Source organism: Lytechinus variegatus, chromosome 10, assembly GCF_018143015.1.
Source record: "Lytechinus variegatus isolate NC3 chromosome 10, Lvar_3.0, whole genome shotgun sequence".
NCBI classification, from domain to species: Eukaryota; Metazoa; Echinodermata; class Echinoidea; order Temnopleuroida; family Toxopneustidae; genus Lytechinus; species Lytechinus variegatus.
This window is the reverse complement of record NC_054749.1, coordinates 322,315-349,713: the sequence shown is the minus strand read 5'-3', so window position 1 is coordinate 349,713 and position 27,399 is coordinate 322,315. Positions and strand designations below refer to the sequence as shown.

Sequence of the window (27,399 nt, the reverse complement as noted above, 5' to 3'; positions counted from 1 at the left end):
AATCAAATAATTGAAATTGTAATAACTTTTTAATTATTTGATGAATTTTTCTCAAACCTTCGGCAATATTTTTTATTATTTTTTCTGTTATTCTGTTATTCTACAATAAACTTTTTGTCAGGGTGAACTTCCCCTTTAAGACTGCCAGTGCACATCTGCTTTAAAAGAAAGTGATTCCTGCCAAGTATCCATTTACCTCACCTGAATCATATGTCACAAATGTAGATTCATGTTTCACCGAAGTACATTCCTGTTGCTGTAGAGATTTGAACCTGGTACTTTGTGGTTCAAAGTACGAAACTTACCCACTGGACTACTACTATTTCTAATAAGCAAATTTATATTTTACAGAATTGCTATGCTGCTCAGTCACACATTATGGATAGCAGTGCACACGACACGTGTCCTTCTCCCCTGCAACCAACCCATCCCACATCTCTCTCTATTACTGAATCATTGTCATCTTAATCACCCAAGCCCACTGACATGGCATTGTCGCTGGGTTGAGTTGGGGCATGGTAACGTGGATACCGGGTTTACCAGCATATCCAGACCATTTCAATGGCTGGTTATACCCCAACATGAACAGGGAGGACTGCGAGGAAGGAATAGGGGCACCTAGAAACAGCTCATTGTTCGCTGGCCAGTCCAGGATTATAGCATAGACACCAGTCGTCTTGTTGGTATACCTGAATGCAGATAAAGAAGAAAATTCTGCATTTATAACAAGAGTGTCACTAAGACGAGCACATAATACGCCAGCCTGTAACATTGAAAATGGAGTTATCGGTCAAGCAAGAAAAGTGGAAGGTCGCGACTTCACCTTTGACCTTTCTGACCCCAAAATCAATAGAATTGCTGATATATACATGTATGCTATTATCATACACACCAAATTATATGAGCCTAGATTAAGTTAAACTGAAGTTATTGTGTTTTATACAAGGACTGCAGAAGGGTAAGGTGAAAACATGTCGGTGTGACCTTGACCTTTTGCCCTCAAAATCAATAGGCTTCCTGGGATCCATGCTAGTATCATACACATCAAATTATATGAGCCTAGCTTAAGTCAAACTGAAGTTATTGCATTTACGAGGATAAGTTGAAGGATGGACAGATGGACACCGAGCGTGACACCATAACACTTCCGTCTAGACGGGCATATAAAAATAAAAATCTTACCTTGTTTTATTAAATGGGGACATTTTATGCATATTCATTATGTTATGATGATTATATTTTACTGTAAATTGCTATAAAAGGCAAGGAAACTAGACTCATCAGGGGCCATCAAATGGTTTTTTAAATTGGGAAGGGGGCTGACCATGCAATAAAACACAATGAGATGGCAATTTTCACATTTCATTTTACGTTCACAGAAAGGTGTAAGGAGTATGTGAGTTGAAGCTACACCCTCCCTAGGTTCCCCAGCCCCCACTATTTGTATTTTCCTTGAGTTTTAAAGTAGACAACCGAAGAATCAAAAGTATTTTATAATGACTTTTTTTAGTCATCATTGTAAAGGGGAAGTATTACTAATCAGATATATAACTTCACCTTTTAAAATAGTGATGAGAGTTTGCAGAAATCAGCTCTCAAAAATGACTTATTTTCATGGCATATTTCTGCCTTCGTCCGTCCTCTGGCGAGCTCCAGCTGAGTGACGTCACACCACGAGCAGTGAGCAGCTGAGCTGACAGCAGCCCATTGAAGACGATCTTTCCAATCAGCGTTTTTTGCTCTTAGAATAGTTTATTCCTCTCAAGATTGGTCTTATTACATAGATAAAAGTTTGAATTTTCTGAACAGTAAAATGAAATGCACATTTAACATATTTTGGTAACCGATATTTAGCTTAGAAAAAATTATTTGTTTTCAAGAAATATACGTGAATAAACAAAGCATATTTTCACTTAGAAATCATGCTTGCACCACATTGATATTATTATCAATATAAAGCATAGACATTCGTCTTCACAACTGAATAAAAATTATGAAATTTAATTACGTAGCAAGTTCAGGAACCACAAAAAAACACGGCAATATATGATCGCGAAATGATTGGAATTGCAGTTGGATTGCCGAAGCACTGCGAGGCAACAGCAGCGAACGCACTTTGTTCATATATTGTTATGAACACGGACCATATAACGACATGGTCTGTAGACAAATCTGTTCGCACGCAACTTTTTTATGAGTGCGGGGATCCAAGTTCGAAACTCTTTGATTTTTTTTTGGTTCTGGATTTTTTTTTAAAATTATGTTCCTTCCCCATTCCTATCAGCTCTTTTTTCTCTTTTTATTTTCATGTGAGGTTCTTTTCAGTCCTTTATTTATTAAATCTTACTTCTTAATTGCTGCTTTTGATTTTCAAGTTCTTGATTAGATTCTCTACTTATATTATTTGGGCAGCGACTCACTCACTCAGAGTGGAGCAACACAATGACGACTGCAGTGGACAAAATTGGTCTTTACAGTCCACAATTCAATAAAAACGGGCAAAGGAACACAGTTCTGATTCACGTTTGGTCTGAAGTTGTCGAAAACAAAAATTGAATATCACATTACATCAAGAAAACGGTATATTCGGAAGATATTGAACAGGTCAGTAAGGTGATTCAGTGCATGATGCACAGAGAGATGATGAGCACGTCGATTGTGTGACGTCATTATTCTCGACCGTTTTCGGCTGCGTGATTGTCGGTCTGGGGGGCTGAGAAGGGTGTCTAATAATTTCATTTCTTGCATTTCCACGACATCTATAAGACTTTTTAGTGACATATTTGTGTATAAAAAGACAATACCTTTCCATCCATATATAATTTGTCTATAATCATCACTTTCGTGAAATTTTCTTCGTGTGTCTACTTTAAATGTTTTTATTACATGCTTAGGAAAGGAATATGTTGTTTATGTTCTTTGTTTCTGGTGTGTGTAGGGGGGGGGGGTGGGGTAGCAAAAAATCAAAATGCACATCCCATCGCTTTTTACCTGATAAACCACTGAGTTGCAAATTTGACTTTTCCCCCAAAATTGCTCTTGTTTTGAATCAACTTCCAATCTTAATCTATGGGGAAAAAATACACACACAATAAAAACTTACCAGATTCCTTTGGTGACAGTATCATTCTGTGCCCTCCAAGGCCTAGTTTCAAAGATAGCTTCTCCATTCACCTTCAGCCAATCACCCATGGATCTAAGACGTTCTTCATAGATGGGTATGATATCACCCTCAGCTGTCGGGCCAATATTAATGATAAGATTGCCGTTGCAGCTGTAGAGACAAATAAATGATGTAAATGTATGTTTCAAACAATGACAAATTTTGTTTCCCTCCATTTTACCATTAACTTGCTCCTATTGAAATTTTTCTGAAACAGACATATGATACAATAAACTTTAGCAACCTTATCTTTTAGAGAGCAGTATGATGATAATGATAATTTGACAACATGAGAGTTGGGCTTGAATGAATTGCCAGTGATTGGTTGGGCTTGGAAAAGACAGTAATGGAAGTGAAGGAGAGAAGTGGTTTGAAATAGATGGACCATGTGTTGAAGATGGACTTGATAAACCAGTGAAAAGTATAGGAGATCTGGAAGTGATTGACATACAAACATATAGACTTACAAAGAGTTGCGATTGATCCGATCAATTGCAACTATGGATCGGATCAATCGCAACTATGGACGGCCAGCAACGTCAACATCTATTATGCATGTTTGTTCGAAATATTTTCTAACTATGACGTATATTCATGCATTCATTGTTTTCTTGAAAATTCACTGTGCTTCTTTTTGTTTAAAAAGGACATTGTGCAAATTTCCTGTAGAAACAATTATTACACTGATGGATTTCCATAGTTAAGGTTGATTGGATCAATCGTAACTCGTTGTAAGACGGGCCCCATGTGTTGAATTATCGTTTTAGTGGCCCAAACACGGAGTAGCGTGTGTGCATCGCTTTGAAACCGAAAGGAAAAGGTTCATATCAAATGTCTTTTAAATTGGAACACCGACGACTGCAAAGAAAGATATAGTGAAGAAGAAAATGAAGATTAAGAAGAATTTACCTGACAGTGCTAGCAAGTAATTCAACGAGTTCATCCATGTTTCTATAGTCAGTAAGTGAGGCGGTACGTCTGAATCCTGATGATGCTTTGTCAATACTCACATAATTCTCCCATTTATGCTTCCGCAGAATCACTAAAAACATCAATGAAAAAGAAACACTGATTAGTGATCTCTTAAGAATATGATTTTCTTTGTTTAAAATGAAACATTGATTAGTAATTTGATAAGAATGTGACTTTCCTTTTGAAAAAAATAAACACTGAAAATAAACACTGATTAGTAATCTCATTAGAATGTGATTTTCTTTTTTTTTTAAAGAAACACTGATTAGTAATCTCAAATAAATATATTATTAAAGATTTCATACGAATATATTTTTCTTTTTTGAAAAAAAAATGTAAGCACTGATTATTGATCTCATATGGATTGATAAAAAAAAGAAACATTGATCAGTGATTTCATAAGAATATGACTTTTTTTGTAGAAAATAAATGAAAAAAGATCTTGATTTCACAACAATATGATTTTCTTTTTGAAAAATAAACAGTGGTTAGTAATCTCACATGAATATGACATCATTAAAGATTTCATACAAATATATTTTTCTTTTTGAAAAAGAAGCACTGATCATTGATCTCATATGGATATGATTTTTTTTTCAAAAAAGAAACATTGATTAGTGATCTCTTATGAATATGATTTTCTTTTTTTGAACAAGAAAAAATGATTAATGACCTCATATGAATATGATTTTCTTAAAAAAATATTAATGATCTCATATGAATATGATTTTCTTTTTGAAAAGAAACACTGATTAGTAATTTCATAACAATATGATTTTCTTTTTGAAAGAAACAATTATTGGTCATTTCAAAACAATATAAGAAAGACTGACTAGTGAATTAATAGAAATAGAGTTTTTTTTAAACAAACACTGATTAGTGATTTTATAAGCATATGATTTTTGTTGTCGAAAACAAATGAAAAAAAAACACACTAATTCGTGATTTCACAAGAATATGATTATTTTTGAAAAAAGTCAACACTGATTAGTGATTTGATAAGAATATGATTTTCTGTATCACAATTAAGATTATTTTGTACATAAGCATTTGCTTCCAATCTTCATACTGCATTGTAGATGATGGTATGACACTGCTTGTAAGAAATGTAAACACCCTTACGAACTAAATTCCTCCATAAAAATAATCAAAATTGTAATTTGAAGTCATTTTGGTGGTAGGGGGTATTTCATAGGCATTAATAATCACTCCTGATTATTAACAGTTCGGATCCAATAAATAACTTTAACAAAATTATAAAGATTATAGACAGTTAATCAGCGATCAATTTGTGAATGTGATGCAATAAGCAAATACAAGGAGTTCTGAGTGTGCTATGAAAAGAACTTACTAGGTTTATGCTCATCTTCACAGGTATGAAAACCTCCATGTCTGCATCTAGTGCCGTATCCCCAACGATCATTGGTCACTATGGTGTCCTTTGTTGGACTAAAAACATCAGGAAACAAGATCATCAAACTTAGTCACGGATCCAGGGGTACTGGAATGGCCCCATTTCCTTCTTTCATACATTAGTTGGAGCTTTATGCATTCAAAAAATAATTTGCTTGTCCCCTTTTTGCTAATTGTTCATTTCTCCATGGAGGGTATTTATGATTTCTTATTAAACCCTTTATCACATTTCAAAAGGTGCATCTCAATTACTGTCAAGTAATCCTTCTTCCATTTCTGTGCCTATTTGCATTTCTTTTCTTTTCATTTATCATCAATGTGAATTTCTTGTTGTGAAATAACTTTTTCATTGTGAAATAACGGGGAAGGAATATCATTTGTCATAAGAGTCTTGCATGCAAACTGTAATGTTGACCTCAACATAAACTTCGACCTTACCATGTGACCTCCGCGAACACAATGACATGCAGGTCTCCTGAGTATACCTACAACCCAAGTTTAAAAGTGAGTTATGGTTGCAGAGTTATGTATCATAACATTGACCTCAAAATGACCTTTGACCTTACCATGAGACCTCTGATTGCGCCGTGACATGCAGGTCTCCTCAGTACATCTACAACCCAAGTTTGAGTGAAAAGTGACTGTTGCAGAGTTATGTTTCATAAGAGAGTCTTGCATGTAAACTTTAAATTTGACCTGAAAATTACCTTTGACCTTAACATGTGACTTCTGCCTACAGCATAACATGCAGGTCCCCTAAGTACATCTACAACCGAAGTTTGGGTGAAAAGTGAGTTACGATTGCAGAGATATGAGTCCTTACCGAGTCTTGCATGTAAACTTTAAATTTGACCTGAAAATTACCTTTGACCTTAACATGTGACTTCTGCCTACAGCATAACATGCAGGTCCCCTAAGTACATCTACCATCCAAGTTTGATTGAAAAGTAATCTACGATTGCAGTTATGTGTCATATAGAGTCTTGCATTAACGTTGACCTGAAAATGACCTATGACCTTACCATGTGACCTCAAACTGCAGCATAAAATGCAGGTCCCCTAAGTACATCTACCGTCTAAGTTTGGTTGAAAAGTGACTTAACGGTTGCAGAGTTATATATATCATAAGAGACTCTTGCACGTAAACTTTAACATTGACCCCAAAATGACCTTTGACCTTACCATGTGACCTCCGACTACAGCTTAACATGCAGGTCCCCTAAGTACATCTACCGTCTAAGTTTGGTTGAAAAGTGACTTAATGGTTGCAGAGTTATGTGTCAGAGAGCTTGCATGTAAACTTTAAAGTTGACATGAAAATGACCTTTGACCCTACCATGTGACCTCTGACTGCAGCATAACATGGAGGTACCCTAAGTACCTCAACCGTCTAAGTTTGGTTGCAAAGTGACTTAATGGTTGCAGAGTTATGTGTCATAAGAGAGTCTTGCATTTAAACTTTATGTTGACCTGAAAATGACATTTGACCTTAACATTTGACCTCTGACTGCAGCACAACATGCAAGTCCCCTAAGTACATCTACCACCTAAGTTTGGTTGAAAAGTGACTTATGGTTGTGGAGTTATGTGTCATGAAGTTTGAGACGGATAGACGGACGACATTTGGATCCCTAAGTCTCGCCTTCACCTCTGGTGGGCGAGACAATAAACTAATGAATGAATCAACATAGAACTACAATGACATTTGACCTTAACATTTGACCTCTGACTGCAGCACAACATGCAAGTCCCCTAAGTACATCTACCACCTAAGTTTGGTTGAAAAGTGACTTATGGTTGTGGAGTTATGTGTCATGAAGTTTGAGATGGATAGACGGACGACATTTGGATTCCTAAGTCTCGCCTTCACCTCTGGTGGGCGAGACAATAAACTAATGAATGAATCAACATAGAACTACATCAGTTATCAATTAAGAAATTAATAAATAAAAAAAAAAGAAAGACGGACAGAAAGAAAGAGATATGAAAGAAAGAACAAATTAAGATAGAAATAGAGACAAAACAAAGAAAGATACAAACAAAGAAGTAAGAAAAACAAGTGGAATGCCTCTGGCCGTCTCACCTGCATCACGCGGTTCAATATAGCAGCAGTGCTGACTTTGAATACTACTCTAACTCGCACAAGATGTTCAGTGATACATGGTTACTCTTATGTCCACTTTTTATGAACTAGACCAATAAACTTACAGAGATATGATGGTTATTCAACAAAAAACCCCAACATGGCCAAAGTTCATTGACCTTACATGACCTTTGACCTTGATCATGTGACCTGAAACTCGAACAGGATGTTCAGTGATACTTGATTACTCTTATGTCCAAGTTTAATGAACTAGACCAATAAACTTTCAAAGTTATGATGGTAATTCAACAGATACCCCCGATTTGGCAAAAGTTCATTGACCCTAAATGACCTTTGACCTTAATCATGAGACCTGAAACTTGCACAAAATTTTCAGTGATGCTTGATTACTATTGTGTCCAAGTTTCATGAATCAGATCCATAAACTTTCAAAGTTATGATGGGAATTCAACAGATATCCCCAATTCGGCCAAAGTTCATTGACCCTAAATGACCTTTGACCTTGGTCATGTGACATGAAACTCATGTAGGATGTTCAGTGATACTTGATTAACCTAATGTCCAAGTTTCATGAACTAAGTCCATATATTTTCTAAGTTATGATGACATTTCAAAAACTTAACCTCAGGTTAAGATTTCGATGTTGATTCCTCCAACATGGTCTAAGTTCATTGACCCTAAATGACCTTTGACCTTGGTCATGTGACATGAAACTCTAATAGGATGTTCAGTAATACTTGATTAACCTTATGGCCAAGTTTTATGAACTAGGTCCATATACTTTCTAAGTTATGATGTCATTTCAAAAACTTAACCTCAGGTTAAGATTTGATGTTGACGCCGCCGCCGTCGGAAAAGCGGCGCCTATAGTCTCACTTTGCTTCGCAAAGTGAGACAAAAACAACAGAGAATAAATGAAAAATACAAACAAACTGTGATTAGAATAACTGATCAATTAATATGAAATCTGATGTCTTTATTCATCTATATAAGAAAGCACTGTCTTTTAAACTTTACCTATAATTATAAAGCCAGGCCAGGATCTCTGTACTGTTCCAGTAAATATCGTAAGCCTGCGTGTCTCCATCAGACCATAAAACATCAGGTTTATACTTATTTACAAGCTCCAACAACTCTGGCCAAAGCAATTGCTGTGTTCGGAAAAAGTATTTGAGTGTAGAGAAAAGATCATTTATGAAATAATGAAAATTTGAAATCTTATGAAATCATTGACATTTCCACTAATGTAGATGTAGGAAATATGAAGTATAATGTGTGTCTGTATAATTCAAAATTTTACTTCATTTTCATGTATCTAAATATACAGGACCTAAATACATTAAGAGGTACTCCAGGCTAAAAAAAAAAATGGTTTTAACAGATGGAGAAAAATCAGACGAACAAAACACTGAAAATTTGATCAAAATTGGACAAAGAATAACAAAGTTATGGCATTTAAAGATTTACATTATTCCAGTGAAATGGACAGTTCTATACATATCTTCATGAATATTCAATAAGAAAATTGATGATGTCATATCCCCACTTGTTCATTTGTATTTATTATATGAAATTAGGTTTTATTCAAATTTCATCCTCCAAAAATCAAAAATATTTTTGACAACTGATGTAATACATCAGATACGGTATTCATTGCTGCAACTTATTTTGTTATAAGGCACACATATCATAAAAAGACTAATTATGATTTCATGTAAGAAAATAAGAAAAAGAAAAGTAGGGATGTGATGTCCTAAGCAAACACAATGAATATTCAAGTGCATATAACCGTTTTCACAAAATATTGCTAAACTTTAAAATTCAATAACTTTTCTTTCCCAACTTTCATGAATTTTTCAGCATTTAGCTTGGTGAATTTTACTAGATTTATCAAGATATAATTATCTTCAGCCCAGACTACACCTTTAAATTCAATGTACCTTATATAGTGATTCTTTATTTTTTTTCAGAATAAAAACATTATTATTATTATCATTATTGTCATTGTTATTATTACTTATAGTAATTCACTTATTTTTATTCATTTATTAATTTAATCAAAAAGCATAACTTACCACACAGTACTCATTGGTTGTGAATCTATTAGCCTTATCTTCTAGATACAGTGGATTAAACCATTCATAAAGCGAATAGTAGAGCCCAAAGCGAATGTCAGTTTCATTACGTAATGCATTAGCAAGTTCATCTGTCATGAAAATAGCAAACAGAAAAAAATATCAAAATTTATAACGAGAAGAAAAAATAGGAGAGTTTGCAATCATGCAGGATAAATCTATACAACGGAGTCAGGATACTTCTTATCAATACTTTTATAAGCGACTGATACTGTGTGATGTAGAACTAACTTAGTAATTTTTTTTTGTTGAAAAGACGAGATTTGTAATTTGAGACGTATTGGTCTTTGGAACATCCATCTGGTTTCTTTGCAGTTTAAAGGGAAATGAAATCTTTGGAATAAGTAGGCTTGTGTCGAAACAGAAAAATCAAAGAATAACAAAGAAAGTTTAAGAAAAATCTGACAAATAATGAGAAAGTTATGAGCATTTGAATATTGCAATCACTAATGCCATGGAGATCCTCCTATTGGCAATGCGACAAGGTGTGTAATGTCACATGTGAACAACTTTCCCTTGATGGACTATAAAATACCCTCAAAGTGTCTCTTTCTGCTTTTTCTTCTGGTGATACAAACTCTTTATCAATGATGTATTCTTTAAAAATCTGTATTACATGCCCTCCTATAGAAAGAATGCATGGTCCTCCACTGACAGATGTCATAAGAGGCAATTTAAGTGAAATATATACTAAAGCAATGGGGAGAGTTGTTCATAAGTGACATCACACATCTTTGTCGCATTGCCAATAGGAGGATCTCCATAGCATTAGTGATCACAATATTTAAATGCTCATAACTTTCTCATTATTTGTCCGATTTTTCTCAAACTTTTGTTGAACTGTATCTTGTTCCAAAGGTTTCATTCTCCTTTAAATTAGAATGACTAAGATCTGAAATGACTATTTATTTTTCATACATTCATGTAATAAGCTATTTTCAAAGTTGGATAATTTTTTTTTATCAACTCTTGACCATTTTTCTCACCTACAAGATCCCTCCTTGGTCCAATATCAGAGTTCCAGTTCCATGAATATTTTGAAGGCCAGTTTGTAAACCCATCATGGTGCTTGCTCGTCAATACTACATATCTGAATCAAAATAAGTAACATGGATGTCACACCCTGAATCATCATCATCTGTACGGGAGGGTAGGTAGTCCTGTAGATCTCCCGGTCGTAAACACTTGATGCATAATTAAAAGTCTAACAAGTACAGTGCGGGCGTGGATGTCAGACAATTTCAAAATGTTTGCTTGACCAAAAAGAATCTAATATTTAAATGAGCTGATACTGGAGGACATTACTAGTGTTGCAGGCAAACTATTCCAAGATTGGATCACTCTTGTAACATAAAGCTTTGCAATTAATTATGATACAAGTTCTATGATTTACAGCATTGGGTACTGTGTACGATCCATCGTATAAGTCAGCCTCACAGTTTGCTAAGTTTTATGTTACAGGACTCGGGTTACATGGGCAAAAGGCACACTTATAAAGGTTACACAACGTAGACCTATGCGTTAGAGAGGTCTCTTTTAAATGGATCCAGATGATTTCCCACTGTAATTTAGAGCTAAATGAAGTTCTATTCCTTAATCAAGGTGCTACATAAGCACTTGCCCGATTGCCCGGGGCAAGTAAAAGTTAGAGTCGGGCAAGCGTTTTGAAGTAAAGACCAAAACTACTTGCCCGAATGACCAAAATCAGAGTCGATATGACATATTGACCCTAATTTTGGTCATGGCAGGCAAGATAAATCAATTTGGAAAAAGAAATGCAATAACAAAGTAGATCAGTGTATGTCAATAGAGAAAAGGGTCAATGGTTTATAAAACCACAAAACTTTTTTTGGACAGGTAAAACTTTTTATTCAATGATTTTTTTCGGGCAAGTATATTCCAACTATTTAAAAATTTACTTGCCCGACGGGGCAAGTGCTTCTAAATAGTTATGTAGCACCCTGCCTTAATCCTTTTCAACACTATGACCCATCCTCATCCCATATCATGTTCATAATTTGAAAAAAAATCAAGCCACACATCTATATTGGTCAAGCTGTATATCAAATGTTTGTATTGATGTAAATGTGTAAAGTGAGAAAATTTGAGATCAAATCATCAAGGGAGCTTTTCATAAAATCAATAGTCATTGGTTTTTACCTAACTTTATTGTTATAAACTACTAGAAATCCTTGCATCTGATTGGGTGATGAAAATGACAATCTAAACTCTTGTGGAATGGAAAAGTCAATAGAAATGTTTGTGGTGTAGAAACTATAGGATTTAGGAGTGGGAGGATCGAGGAGCAGGTGCGGCAATGGCATAGAAATGGGAAGTGAAGAGAAGTATGGAAAAAGACAAAATTAAACCCTTAAAATAATAAAGAGAAGATAACAATGATAATGATGGAAATTAAAATAAGAAGAAGAGGAAAAGGAAGGAGGAAAAGAAGAAGAAAAATCAAGAGGATTTACTTTGCTCCAGAGGCTTGAAGGATATCTGTCCACTCATAAGGGTCAAAGAACTCAGCTCTGAAACTGGAAGCAAAGTCAGAATATGTGAAGTAAGGTTTGTAATTGTCTTTCATAAACTTGTCCACATCAGGACATGGATCACTGCCTTTCCATCTCCACCAGAACCACTCACTGTTGGGTTCGAAGCTTGGTACGCTGTAGAGTCCCCAGTGAATGAAGACACCGAACTTGGACTGGTCATACCACGCGGGAAGGGGCCGCGAGTCGATCGAGTCCCAGTTGGGTTGGTACTGAGCGCTCGTGCAAACCGATACTAACGTTATGACTTTTATGAGCAAAACCTTTGGAATACCCATGTCGTAGCTCTAGGCTGCCGGAAGTTCAGCTCAAGTGGAAGAATAGAGAACTAGTAATACACATAAATCAATACAACAGTCCAAACACTCCAAACAAATGATGAACGTCTCGTCCACTGCACTGACCACGAAAACTAAGCTCTTGCCAGTCTTGCTATTGTTTACTGTAGTCACGTGATGCTAACAAGAAGTCAGGTGATCTTGATTGACAGAGAAGGGGTCGTGTGCCAGTGCCAGCTAGGGGAACGCCGGGGGGGGGGGGGGGCACAGGGCGGCGGAAGCCAAAAAAATTTAGGGGGTTCACCTTTTACCTGGACACAGGTAAAAATTTAATAAGCCAAAAAAAAAAAGGTTATCAACCAAAATTTTAGGGAGAGGGGACCAGAAACATTTTAGGGGGGTCCACCTGAATTTAAGGGGGATGCGAGATATAAAATTGACAAGCCCCCCCCAAAAAAAAATTAAAAAAAGGTTATCAACTAAAAATTTAGGAGGGGATCCGTCCACCCCACCGCAAGCCGGGGGGGGGGGGGGGACAGGTCTCCCCGTCCCCCGGATTCTTTACCCACTTTTCATGTACTCTTATACCGTAAGGGCACTGGTATTCAACCCATTTGAAGAGTTTCCTCAGATATATAGAAATATGGATCTACCTGAATTTCAGACCCGTCTTATATATTTCCAAGAGCAAATGCTGAAATTTTGTGATGGACACAGGTATAAAATTTGACAAGCCCAAAAAAAAGTTATCAACCAAAATTTTAGGGGGAGGGGACCAGAAATATTTTTAAATTAAAAAAAAAAGTCACATGATCAAAAAGTCAATATCTGCTCTTTTATTTGATACCTTAATCACAAAAATGGTCAAGAAATAAAAAAAGTTATGATCCCTCGAAATAATGCTTGTATTTCCATAATTTCATTAAATAAATATGTTTTCACCAGTTTCCCACAGAAGCTATCGCACTATAACAAAAGATTTAACAAAACAGTCAACAAAACGGAGCGTCGAGTGAGTTTGAACGCTCGCCTGTAAAACCTCTTAATTTAATAAATTATTGTTATTCCTTGACCATTTTCTGTAATTTAGGTGTGGATTCCCCTTTTCAAATTGTTTTTGCTCACTCATGCGTGAATGAGAAATGATATAAGTAATTCCAGATGAAAGAGGGGAATCCAAGCTTTAAAATGGTAGGTCATTTGTCTATTGTATTTGTGATTAAGTTATGATAAATCATCGATAAATCTCGGTTTCGTTTTTTGTGGGACGCACTGTATAGCTAAGAACGCCATAATTGAGATGGGCAGATTTCAAAGCAAGACATTATGTAAGGATGCCTTACATAGCAGGTTGAAGAAATTGAATAGATCGGGTAACTAGAATAGCACACCATTGAACACTCTATGAAGGTATTTGTTGCATTTCTACTTTGAATGCCTTTTAGAGCATGTTGTACAATGTACTTGGCAAACTGTGAAATACCAGTCGTTCGTGGACGCATTGTTTTTTTTTTGCGGATGTAAATGAAAAATATCAGACACCAAAGATGGTGCTTATCTCATTAAAATTTAAATCACCATGTCACTTTAGTACAAACGACCTTCCTCTGATCATGCGCAGAGTGGAACTACGGACTGGCTTAATGGCCTACAATCATTTTGTTTATATGACCAAATTACTCAATAATTTGGCAATCGACAGAAATATTCCCGCCCCCGCCACGCCCCTTCTTTTTAGCTCGTCATGTGATTTCTTCACATCACGTGACTGAGCTTATAAAACAACAATTCAACGCATGCACGAGCGGCACGAACGTCACCGATCAATTCTCGCAGCTCTAATACTAGGTTGTCGTTGTAACTTAAAATTTGAGTAAAGATAATAATTTCAGAAAGATTTACATTCCAGATCTAGCTTACAAAAGTGCTAGATTCATGCACATTCGTGCTGATGAAATTTCATGAGCATGGATCTTCGTAAAGCTTCTTTGATTGTCGGTTTGTTGGTCGTGTTTTTGGCTGCTTGCACGACCGCTCAGTATCAACCCAACTGGGATTCTCTGGACTCGCGGCCCCTGCCCGCCTGGTACGACCAATCCAAGTTCGGTATCTTCATTCATTGGGGAGTCTTCAGCGTTCCTAGTTTCTCATCTGAATGGTTTTGGTGGCAATGGAAAGGCAACAATCCGATCCCAGATGTGGTCCAGTTTATGGAGGACAACTACAGACCTGACTTCACCTATGCCGATTTTGCTCCTGATTTCAGGGCAGAATTCTTTGATCCTGATCAGTGGGCAGAAATTCTGCAAGCATCTGGAGCAAAGTAAATAGTCACCAGTAATGTACTTGAAGTTACATCTAACTTGAATGAGATAAAGTTTGAAGTGAAATTATTTTTTTTAATTGGTCAAACTTTTGACACTGAATTTAGCAATTATTAATCAGGCTACAGCAAATTCCATTCTGTTAAAGACTATAATAACATTTAGTCTTAGTCATGTCAGAGGGAAAACCTTTCCTGTTCTCTTTTTTTGAAGCACTTTTTATAACTGTTGACAGTACTGGTAAAGAGTGCATGATAAAGAGAATCATTGTAATAATACATATATGATACTATTTGAAATTTGAATTTATGGGGTTATCTGATGAAGTTTGATGTACATCCAACATTTGCTTCAAAAGGTCAAATTATCATTCAGATACAATTTACTGATGTTATTTAAATTACAATTGCTATCATTAGGTATGTTGTGCTGACAAGCAAACATCATGAGGGCTTTACAAACTGGCCTTCAAAATATTCCTGGAACTGGAACTCGATGGATGTAGGACCAAAGAGAAATCTTGTTGGTGAGAAAAAATATACTGTCTTTGTTATCTTTGATATTATTTTCTTTTTCTAACTTCTTTTTTCTTTAAGTTTAAACTGCAAGTAACTTTTAAATGAATGTTGTTGATTTACTTCATTCATTAATCTAGGAAGTATATGATTATAATGTACATGAAGTTTATTTTTCAAATTGATCATAGGTATAAGAGTATTTTATTCCGTTTGTGTTTGTCACTTTGATTATTCATGCATTTATTTAGTGGAATTATTTCTTGACTGCATGCAATTTTTTGAAAATAATCCAGATTTTTTTTATTTTTTTATATTTCAGTTGAATTGAAAAAAAGTTTATGTTGAGGCCTATAGTGTTAGGTGTTAAGATTGTCCTAAATGAAGTGTATCGATAAGGTCTTTTTGTAGAAGGCAAGTCATGTTTTCTAGATTTGCATTTTGTGAAGGTCTTCTATTTTATGATCTTTGTAAGGGATATCAATTCTTACTGATATATAGACATATGCATTACATGTATATTAATCGATGTCAGATTTCTTTTTAAGGTACAAACTAGAACGACTAGTTTTGTACACATGAATTTAAAATATTTGACCAAAGATTTAGACTTTTGATTTCAAGTCACAAACTTGAAGATAATTTGAAATCATATGTATATATATACAGTATATTTCATGAAACTATGGTATTTTACAGTTGTCCACAATCAAATGAGTATGGAGTTCAAAGTCTTCAGTGCAGGTCAAATCAAATGAAAATTTCATAAGATGGATAACTTTAACAGCCTCTAATCATTCCCATCAATCCTTAGATTTGAACATGGTTTCATTACCTTGAATGGAATGACTTTGATTTGTTGTCTCTATTTTAATAGGTGATCTAGCTGCTGCTGTAAGGAATAAAACCAATATTCACTTTGGACTCTACCACTCTCTATTTGAATGGTTCAACCCGCTCTACCTCAAAGACAAGGCTAATAACTTCACAACCCAGGAGTATTGTGAGGTAAATATGAATGTATAGTTTGTAGAGGTGTTGTGGCTGGATGGACAAGTCTCTGGACTTAAAACTACAAGGTCGGGCTCCTTGTCCTTTGTCTAGGTGTTTATCTACTGTACATTTGCCACTCTTCACCCAGGAGTAGGAAACGGTTACCCGGTAGTAATTAATCCTTTGAATGCTTGTGTATCTTATCATACATGTGGTTGTCATGCCAAAGCCAAAATAAATGACACTCGTTGGTTAATAGCAGAATACCTTTGGATGTAAATTACATACTGGTTGCATCTTGGTAAATTGCCACTTGTACATGGTCTAAATCCTAGTTCATCTACTACCATCTTACCCACTATCCAATTGCAAGTTAGTCCATTTTCCGTTTTGTCTGTATTCGATAGGAGTTTTTTGAGTGTGTTTGTGTGTGGTGGAGGGGGGGGGGTATCATGGACCTTACATGTACATGTACTACAGGGTTTACATACTATAAGGAATATTGAAAGGGAGGTTATTGGCATTTAATTTGTCAGAACTTTGTATCAAATCATTCTCTGAATCTTGCTAATTAATGCGATTTCTTGTCTATCTGTCTGTAATAGAAAGTGTTATGGCCCGAGTTGTTCGAGTTGGTGAATACCTTCGAACCCGACGTCCTGTGGTCAGATGGAGATTGGGTGGCACCTGATACATACTGGAACAGTACCGAGTTCCTAGCATGGCTCTACAACTCAAGGTATGTATTGTAGATTAACAGATGTAACAGATTCACACTTTTGATATCATTATTGGTAGCATTGAAAATAATCATAGAAAAAGAATGTAAGAATGTATTTACACTGCCCATCTTGTACTTTATAAGCAGGCGCTGATCCAGGGGGGGGGGGCACAGGGGCCACGTGCCCCCCCCTTTGAGAAGAAAAATTAAAATTTGGAATGTAAAAATGCCATTGACACCGAGATATGCCCCCCTTTTGAAATTGAAGACCTTTTTTGTGGGAGGGGGTGGGGCTTGCCAAAATTTTCCTCCGAAAATTCCCCGCCCCCTTTTGGGAAATCCTGGATCTGCCCCTGTTTATAAGCCATGCAAGCCAGGGTTCCTTTGGTCAAATCCAAGTCCGGACAGTGAAATTTTCTCACATTCTCTCTCTGTGCCCTGTGTCAGCGAACCACATGTAGTATTAAAAATCTTCCTTTAGAACTGTACCCTCTAATAAAGAATTTTAGTCTGAAATCTTCCAAGTAAATATCTTTAATTTAAAAAAAAAATACCTTTAATTCATGAAATTGATTATTTATTACTTTTGAAGTAATAAATTCTAATTTGATTATTTATTACTTCTATTCAATTACCTTCTTTGATATTACATGAATATATTCAGCATTTTTTTCTGCGAACCTTTGCCAAATGATCAATTTTCTAGTTCTATTGATTTTAATAGAAGAATGCCAGTTTTCCTAGCTAAAGCAGTCTATAGATTATTGTATTCATAGAACAATTGCAAATTATTTCCCCAAAGTTTAACTGCCTGAACAACCGTTTTTATGTACAGTGTTCACTGTTATCATGATTGATTTAAATTTTATGTAAACGCTACTTTGCCTGATAGTCCAGTGAAAGAAAAAATAGTGACCAATGACCGTTGGGGGTCAGATGACCGTTGCAAACATGGAGGATACTACACATGCCATGATCGATATAATCCTGGTATGTTACCCATGTTGTTCTAAAGTTGATACATGTGTCCCTTGTATTACATTGCTAGCATTCATTCTCTCGTTTATGTTTGATGGAGATAGTACACTTATTAATATAATTTTTTTAAATTCATTTACTAAATGTGGTAGTCACCAACCATCTTAAAGGACAAGTCCACCCCCCAAATAAGTTGATTTAAAAAAAAGGAGAAAAATCCAACAAGCAAAACACTGAAAATTTCATCGAAATCGGATGTAAAATAAGAAAGTTATGACATTTTAAATTTTCGCTTAATTTCACAAAACAGTTATATGCACATCCTGGTTGGTGTGCAAATTGGCAGACTGATGACGTCACCCACTCACTATTTCTTTTGTATTTTATTATATGATATATGAATTATTCTAATTTTCTCCTTGTCAAGTGAAACAAAGTTTTATTTCTCCCTGAACATGTGTAATTACCATTATTTTAACAGTTTATGGTTAAGTTAAGTTGGTCCTTATTGTCAAATCTGTAAAAATTGAAATATTAAATTATTCAAACAATAAAAATAAGAAATAGTGAGTGATAGACATCATTGACTCTCTCATTTGCATATCGCCGAGTTGCACATTGAACTGTTTTGTGAAAATAAGCGAAACTTAAAAATGTCATAACTTTCTTATTTTACATCCGATTTCAATGAAATTTGCAGCGTATCTTTGTTTGATTTTTCTCGATTCAAATCAACAAATTTCTGGGGTGGACTTGACCTTTAACTTTGGTCAGTTCATTTTGTGACCTTTGCATCAATTGCTCTGGAAACAAGTAGTTTGGTCACTAATACTTGGCTTGCACGTAACCTATTCTGTGGGCTGTAGTCCACTTCTCTCTATCTTTTCTTTTATTGTGACTTTTTTTAGGGTGGGGGGGGGCACAACTCCACTCATAAAAGTGGCTCACAAGGGTAGACTGGCTTTTTATAAAGTATGGCAGGCCACTCATGACACTTATTTTTTACCTAAGATACCCTTGGCAAGTATTCCCTGAATTGAACCCCTAAACAAGTACAGCCATATTTTAATTGTTATAGTCCTATATCACAGAAGTCAGTTTTACCTTTACCTACATCATTTGGCTTGTACGGCCCCATCTCCCACACCTCGTGCAAATCAGACTCTAAACACTAAGGCCCAAATTCACAAAGGTGGTTTTGAAAACCCACGGTTGAGTCCACGGTTTATGCAGATTTCCTATATAAATTACGCTTAATTTAGGCGTATCGGGCGCGTGTATAAAACATGTCCAATGCTGATGCACGCTTTTGTCACAGTGCGCCATATTGACGCCTGTTACCATGGTTAGATACGCTTTTTTATTCATGAGTCCACTGTCTGAAGAGTGGACTCATGAATAAAAACAGTGGACTCATGAATAAAATAGCGTATCTAACCATGGTAACAGGCATCAATTTTGCACTCTCTGACAAAAGCGTGCATCAGAATTGGACATTTTTTATACACGCGCCCGATACGCGCTCAATTAAGCGTAAATAAGGGAAATCTGCATAACCATGGACTCAACCGTGGGTTTTCAAAACCACCTTTGTGAATTCTGGCCGTAGTGTTGACTGTTTATATTAAAACATTTTAGTCTTTATTTTTATACCCTCGCGAATTTGACCCTAAACATGTAGCTTTCCTAGCGAAATAGATACCCTTTTTTCATTATTTATTGTTTTTGACACCCTTATTACGTTATGTAAGTAACATGCCCTATCTTGAAAAAGACATCCTTTTTGCATGTTTTTTTTGGTCGTGCATGGTATCCACTCGTCAATGTAAGTGGTCCCCCTGGGTCTTTAGCACCCCCAAGCTGTCATAATCCCATGATGCTTTGTGTTGTAGAAACCATATGCATTCTCATTTTCTCCAAGCACAATCTTCAAGGTTTTAGTACATGTATTCTGGTTAGGTAATTTTGGTACCCCTTGTGTTTATGAAATAGCCCAGTGAAGGAGAAAGTAGTGACCAATGACCGCTGGGGAATAGGTGATAGAAACAAGCATGGTGGAGTCTGGACTGGAAATGATAGATATAATCCTGGTATGTCAACAAATGTTCTTGTGTTTAAAATTAATAATTTGTATGGGGGTTTGTGGGGATCTGTCTCGTGTGCTGTACCCAGTATGGCTAAAGCTTTAGACCTTGTGCATTCAATTTGCATATGTCTTGACAGCCCCGTGCTTGGACAAAGGGTTCAGAATGGCTCTGTCCTCATGGCTCCGCACTAACATTTCTCCTCTGGACTATCTGGAGTTACCTTTAACTGCTTGGAGGCTGCATTCTTGGGTTCCTTTGTGCAGATCTAGAAACTATATCAAGGTCTGGACCTGGGCGGTGTTTCATAAAGCTTGTTGCAAGTTCCACATGATTTTATGCGCAAATTACGAGTGACTAGACTTATGTTCTAAAGTGCTGAGTCAGCTACTTTGCACAAGATAGTTCTCCAGTTGTGTTTAAAGTCATTAGTAACTTAGGAACAGCTTTATGAAATGACCCTTGGATGCCATTTCCTAGGACGCTGTTGATGTCAAGTCCTGGTAGGTGTTTCATAAGGCTATTCGTAAAGTACGAGCGACTTCATGAACAACTGACAGTGATCCTTTCTTTTGATAAATAGTACCCCCCAGATTTTCATCGGTGTTGACGTAGTTCCAAAGAAAGGATTACCAATCGTTCATGAAGTCACTCGTAACTTACAAACACCTTTATGAAACACCCACCTGGTTACCTTTTGTTTCTAACTTACATGTATTAGCCCAGTGAAGGACAAGATAGTGACCAATGATCGCTGGGGCAGTGGGGATATGTGCCATCACGGAGGATACTATACTTGTAGTGACAGATTTAACCCTGGTAGGTTGGTTTGTTCCCTGTTAAACTGACCCATTTGCAAAATTGATGATTGACAACAATACTAAAGTCATTGATAAACATGTATCTCATTGGACCTTCATGTAGCACTTGAAGCAACATTCCATGAATCAACTATTGGGCCCTGTAGCATATGGTCGCATGCTTGTAATTAGATCCTGATATTACTGATAATCCCTTTGATCCCTACCAAGTTTATGTAACGGCTGGAAGGTATTGTTACATGTATAACATATGTCAAGCAAGTTCTATGAAAAAAAAAACCCTGTGCAGATTACGGAGAAGATTGATTCAATGAAGTTGGTTGGTACTTTATAGTGGTGAAACAAATCTTACAGCCACAGGCAGCGCACAGCCTAATTTTAGGGTAGGAGAGATTAGGGGTTTATAGTTGGAACATTTTTGACAAAAATAGCTGTAAAGTCCAAATAGATATCATTCAAGAAACAATGAATATATCAGCTTAAAGCATATATCTAAGGGCTTCACATGTACCACATACATGTAAAATTGTTAACTCTATGATGGTTATAGATCCACCTTGAACAAGACCATTGCAAGTGTTCCAACTTAGTGAACTTAGGTAACAAGCAATGGAAAAGGTCTCATTTTAGTGTTACAGTATCAGTGGTTATTTTGTGATTTTGTTCATGTTTAACATATGACCCCAGGGGGGAAGAATTACAAGTGTGCGACCATTAACCATTCATATCCTGTCATCAATTATATCTCAGTCTATGGCAAACCATACACAGAAATTTACATTTAGGATGAAAAGTGTGAATATAAATGAGGATGTTCTATTAGAAAAAAGGGGATGATTCATGAATAAGAGTGGAAAGAAATGTAAGTAAAAAATCAATCCCTACAATTGTATTCTGTACGTTACAAAGTTATAGATACCTTATTTTGTACCCAGAAATACATGATCTGCACATGCATGTTTGAGTCTCCAAGAAGTTTGGCATCTCAAAATGATCAGTTAGTTAAAATTTATACCTTTGATATTGCCAAGACCAACTGTTGCTCAAATAGCAAAGATGAAAGTCTAACTCATCTATGACTTGCATTGACATTTTTTGACGTTGCATTTCTGGCAAGTAATGTGATGGTGGTGGTTTGTATAATATCCTTCATGAACCATTAAAGGCAAAATTAAGGCCAGAAGGTTGTTGCAGTAACAAATATTGGCTTTTCTGTCAAAAGGCATTTTTCATCAAAGTTTACAGTAGAATGAGGGAATATGTAGTCCCATGCAAACTGAATGCAAGCAAGCAAAATCTTTGAGTTGTCACTCTGATTCAGAAAGATGAGCGCATTTTCAGATTTCATGCACAATCGCAATGTTACACATGTACTTTTATTCATATGCTGCTTACCTCCTTGCGACACATTTGTCCTCAACAGTGTGAAACTAATTTCTTAATTTTTCCTCTTTCTTCATGAAAATGCTTGCACATACGTATATTCTCATACATCTCACTTATTCAACCTTCACTTGTAACCTGCTCTCTTTATACTGAAATGTATAGTGAGAGCATTACAATGCATGAAGTATATTTTTGTGTTCATTTGTTTAATCTAAAATAGAACATGTTATATGCATTTCACCTCATACAAGTTGATAAAAACTCTTAGAATTTGTATTTTAATAGTATCATCATTGTTAGGCATGGTTTGATATTGCTTTAATTTTTTGTTACTCGAAAGCTTATGTTGAAGAATATGTCATTGTATTATTTTCATTGATAAATCTATTCATCAACCAGTTTGTTGAAGAAGGAGAGCTGAAGTCAGAAGATTTTTTTGAAACTAAAAACTAATCATTTAAGGTTTCCTTTACAATGCATCTTTCGCTAAAAGATTTTTTTTTAGAATTCAAGTACTTTAATATTTTTATACGTTTGGTATATTTCAATACATGTATATTATATGAAATTAATTTCTCAAAATGATTTTGATATGTGAAAATTCTGTGTTTATGTTGCTAAATAAAAATCATTTGTAATCACATGATAAATTAGTAATACTTTGTATAAAGTCTGCCTAATTCAACCTTCCTAACGTCACATATTTTCCTTAATAGTCTAATAATAGCCAGTGATCACACAGATTCAGCTTTGGCAGAGATTTACTTTTATTATGGAAACAAATAAAATGATGTAAAGTTATATATGTATGATTTTAAGTGACTCAAGTTAGTAAAAAGTTTTATGATATATATCTGACTCAGGTGTTCTGCAGAAACATAAATGGGAGAACTGTATGACTATTGATAAGGCATCCTGGGGATTCAGACGCAACGCTCCTCTTGCTGATTACCTCGATATGGATGAACTCATTGAATTGCTTGCGAGTACTGTCAGGTAACCTTCGACCTTTCAACTTATAAAGTCATAATGATTTATAATACACCATACCAGTTCTGCAGAGAGCCCATGGCACAATGAAAGAAAGTCTAAGAAAAATAGCAAGGGGAAAAAGGACTTTCAGTGAAATTATTTGTAAGGTTCCATGCCATCCAAATCCAAGCTGACTCCTATTGATGCATAGATCTAGTGCTAAATGCAAATCATATATTACATTTTAAGAATGGAAATATGTTTTGTTTATTTTCAAACATTTTATAATAGAACATTTTCCAACTTGCTAGGCTCCACTCCTAAAAAGCGAGTTTCAATGTCGTTCTCTTGTTGACATCATCAGTTAATAAAGGGACAGTGGTCAAATGTAAACAAAATGATAACAAGTTCATGTGGGATTTTGAGGTAAGCCCTATTATTGAAAATTGGGTAGACTGATGCAGTCAAGAGATTCGGGTGTCCATATTAGATGTAAAGGGAGTAAATGACCAACTCTTGCCATTCGTCTCCTTTACTGGTGTGTACACATTTGCAGTGGTACCCAGCATGTGAGTTATTCCCGGGTACATTGACCCGTTTGACTCGGGCCTAGAATTGACATGTACGTATGTGATGTCTGTGAGTTGGATAGGGGAACATTTCATGAAACAAGCAGTGATTTTCACTTACAATTGTTAAAAGCTACTGAAATCCTTGCATCTGATTGGCTGAGCGCTAATTAGTCAGCAAAAATCACTATTTTATTCATGAAACAGTCCCCAGTGGTGCTTTCTTTAAGAGATGCTTGTATTTTATTTGTTGTTCATATATTCTTTCTCGTAACAGCTGCAATGGTAACCTACTGATGAACATTGGGCCGACGGCCGATGGTCGTATTGTACCCATCTATGAAGAACGTCTTAGATCCATGGGTGATTGGCTGAAGGTGAATGGAGAAGCTATCTTTGAAACCAGGCCTTGGAGGGCACAGAATGATACTGTCACCAAAGGAATCTGGTAAGTTTGTTTTTTATCGAACCAATACAAATATGAATAGATATGGAAAATCAAACTAGAATAACTTTAAAATTTTTTCAAAACTAGATGCAAAATAAAACAGCCATGAAATTTTCAAGTTTTGTTTATTTTAACAAAACAGTGTGATTGATGCACATTAAGGGGCGATATGCAAATGAGTGAGCCGATGATGTCACGCTCTCATTTTACCTTATGTATTTAATAGTTTTTTAATATGAAATATTTCTATTTTTTCCTTCAATAGGTTTTATTCCTCTTGACACATTTGCATTTAATACAGTCATTATTAGTGTACTCTGTTAATGTAAGACCCAGTAAACGGTAGGATGTGAAAGTCATTGTAGCTTGTCCAGTACTGTGTGCGCCTCATCGGCGTCTAACTGGAATACTCCCCAGGGAGTGGAGGATGTGCACACATTGTGTGCGGGAATGACTGATTGAATCCAATGACCGAGGTAATAATATATCTGTAAAGCGCTTAGACAAGTCGTTCCGATGTACATGTACTAAGCGCTATACAAAAGCGGATTATTATTATTTAGAGCTTCTTTATTATCTAATATTCAAAAATAAAACTATTACTATTTTCAAACATTATAGAATAAAAAAAAATGAAGAGTGTGAGTGTGTGATATGATCAGTTCCTCCATTGCAGAGAGTACAGGGGCCAATTGCACGAAAGGGTCTTTCCAAGGACCGTCTTTCGTGTCGCCCATCTTTTATGATACGCTATAAGCGGGGGTGTTTCTGAAATTTATGATAAGAATAAGATTCGTTAGCTTGCTTTTAAATCAAATTTTATACAATTTCATGATATATCACATCATTTTATAAACAAATATTTTGTTTATTTTAACGGACAAATGAAATATGTTTGCAGATGATTTATTTAAAATGCGTTTCACATGGCGCATCATAAAAGATGGGCGACACCAAAGACGGTCCTTGCAAAGACCCTTTCGTGCAATCGGCCACAGGATATTCATATGGTGAGAATAAGCAAAACTTTGAAAATGTCCCAACTTTCTTATTTGATATTACATGTTATGTTTTCAGTGCGATACTTATTTGACTTGTCTCTGTCTATTCAAATCAACTTGGCAATGGGGTAGACCAGGCGTAGTAAATTGGATTTGAAAAGAAAAAGGTGATATACAAAGAAAGTGGTCTTGATTAAAAAATGAACTAGTGATTTGTTAATACTCTAATTGGTCTATGGAAAGACATACAATATTTTTTGTGGTAAATTGATAATAATTACCAGTATAATACATGTATTCCGCATTTATATAGCGCTTAATACATTAGAACAACGTCTCTAAGCGCTTTACAGACATATTATTACCCCGGTCATCGGATCCTTGCATGCCCGCATACAATGTACGTACTTTCTCCACTCCCTGGGGAGCATTCCAACAAGAGTTCCAAGACTCAATTGCTAGGCATACTACATACCGGTATAGGCTTTTACATCTTACCGGGTACCCATTTAACACCTGGGTGGAGAGTGGCAAAGTGTGGATTAACTTGCCAAAAGACGCTAGGCCATGGTGGGATTCGAACACACGACCCTCTGATTACAAGGCGAGAGTAAAAAAAAACGCTACACCATGACGCTTCCACAAACAAATTCCTACCCTTCAACAAACAAAACCATTATATGAGGACATTTGGATTTGACAAAACATTTGGCAATTGTCTCTGTTACTTTTTGACCAAAAATATGTTGAACAGGTGTCCGTATTGCTTTAAAAACTTTTGCTTTTAGTATCTAGGCCTTACTGAATAAAACTGATATCAATAACTCCATTTTCATCAAAGACTTCTTCATCCATGCTTGTTCACTTTGATAAGCATTACTGTGGATAGGATTGTAAAATGCTTAAAATACACATTTGTCTTTTGAACGAATTGCAGGTATACCAACAAGACGACTGGTGTCTATGCTATAGTCCTGGACTGGCCGGCGAACAATGAGCTGTTTCTAGGTGCCCCTATTCCTTCCTCTCAGTCCTCCCTGTTCATGTTGGGGTATAACCAGCCATTGAAATGGTCTGGATATGCTGGTAAACCCGGTATCCACGTTACCATGCCCCAACTCAACCCAGCGACAATGCCGTGTGAATGGGCTTGGGTGATTAAGATGAAGGCGGTGCAATGAGGAAAGGGCATGGGATGTGACTTTGGTACAACAGGGGGGGGTCTACTAACCCGGGGGGGGGGGGGGGGTAGGAGGAATTAAAGTAATATAATAGTGTTTTTTATACTGTCCCCTGCCATTGCATTATTGGTATTCACATTCAAATTTATTAGTTAAGGAAAGGAGTATGACTTACGTGGGGGGAGGGGGGAGGTTCGGGAAGGGGTGAAGTCAAGGAGGGGGCAGGTTATGGGCAGGGGGGGGGTTCTAATGAAGGAGATTATATGGTGAGAATTTCTATCTGAGCCAATCAGGGGATGATGAAAAATATATTTCATTGGAGAAATAAGGATTACATATTGCACGGTTGGATAGGGTGGATTTTCAATTTTCAATTTACATGTCATCTTATTTTGACAAACAGTTGCAATTATATTGAATTATGTTACGTGAGGGGTGTGGTGCGGTCGTTATTAATACAATCTTCAGGCCTGTAGTGTCACAAGAAAAGAAATGGGAATATAGGAGAAATGAAAATGGATGAATACTAGTAGAAAACAATTGCCATGTATCATTCTAAGTTTTGGAAATGACTTCATGAAAATATGAAATGAAGATTCGATTGACACATTTTTTTTTCTTTGCCCAGGGTCTCTGTTATTTCGGCTATGTAATATTGTAAGAGTATTGCCTCCTGGTACTCGGATATTAATGAGTTATAAATCTGTTCATTATTATTTCTGATTTATAAATGCTCTTAGTAATCAGTTATGTATAGTGATGATGAGATTATGAGATGATATGAAGGTT

The 27,399-nt window shown here is 36.0% G+C and overlaps 2 protein-coding genes across 4 annotated transcripts; one reads left to right on the top strand and one right to left on the bottom strand.

Moving 5' to 3' along the window:
* Nucleotides 1-90: 90 nt before the first annotated feature.
* LOC121422343 (alpha-L-fucosidase-like) lies at nucleotides 91-12,742 on the bottom strand. Its single transcript, XM_041617325.1, has 8 exons — nucleotides 12,262-12,742; nucleotides 10,774-10,877; nucleotides 9,728-9,858; nucleotides 8,670-8,803; nucleotides 5,487-5,584; nucleotides 4,073-4,205; nucleotides 3,104-3,274; nucleotides 91-689 (listed from the first exon to the last, which is right to left on the bottom strand). Exons 1-8 carry the CDS (start codon nucleotides 12,615-12,617, stop codon nucleotides 446-448), a joined length of 1,371 nt encoding a protein of 456 aa, XP_041473259.1. The 5' UTR covers nucleotides 12,618-12,742; the 3' UTR covers nucleotides 91-445.
* A 1,670-nt stretch (nucleotides 12,743-14,412) lies between these two features.
* On the top strand, nucleotides 14,413-26,646 carry LOC121422342 (alpha-L-fucosidase-like). Of its 3 annotated transcripts, none has more exons than XM_041617322.1 (8): nucleotides 14,413-14,940; nucleotides 15,361-15,467; nucleotides 16,334-16,464; nucleotides 17,055-17,188; nucleotides 20,954-21,051; nucleotides 23,303-23,435; nucleotides 24,258-24,428; nucleotides 26,367-26,646. In XM_041617322.1, the coding sequence occupies exons 1-8, from the start codon at nucleotides 14,579-14,581 to the stop codon at nucleotides 26,608-26,610; spliced, it is 1,380 nt and encodes a 459-aa protein (XP_041473256.1). In that variant the 5' UTR covers nucleotides 14,413-14,578; the 3' UTR covers nucleotides 26,611-26,646. The 3 variants fall into 3 exon arrangements, with proteins under 3 accessions (XP_041473256.1, XP_041473257.1, XP_041473258.1); XM_041617323.1 differs by lacking the exon at nucleotides 20,954-21,051 and adding an exon at nucleotides 18,063-18,160; XM_041617324.1 differs by lacking the exon at nucleotides 20,954-21,051 and adding an exon at nucleotides 20,141-20,238 and having other exon boundaries at nucleotides 14,415-14,940.
* The last annotated feature ends 753 nt before the right edge of the window (nucleotides 26,647-27,399 follow it).

Bases quoted from the DNA above. Each gene is read 5' to 3' on its own strand.
- LOC121422342 (XM_041617322.1), top strand. From the start codon at position 14,579: ATGAGCATGGATCTTCGTAAAGCTTCTTTGATTGTCGGTTTGTTGGTC. The intron at 17,189-20,953 runs GTATGTATTGTA...TACATGTATTAG, and splicing joins GCATGGCTCTACAACTCAAG to CCCAGTGAAGGACAAGATAG. The intron at 23,436-24,257 runs GTAACCTTCGAC...TTCTCGTAACAG, and splicing joins TTGCTTGCGAGTACTGTCAG to CTGCAATGGTAACCTACTGA.
- LOC121422343 (XM_041617325.1), bottom strand. From the start codon at position 12,617: ATGGGTATTCCAAAGGTTTTGCTCATAAAAGTCATAACGTTAGTATCG. The intron at 5,585-8,669 runs GTAAAGTTTAAA...TGATGTTTTTAG, and splicing joins GCCTGGCTTTATAATTATAG to TCCAACAAAGGACACCATAG. The intron at 3,275-4,072 runs GTAAATTCTTCT...TTGTCTCTACAG, and splicing joins TTACTTGCTAGCACTGTCAG to CTGCAACGGCAATCTTATCA.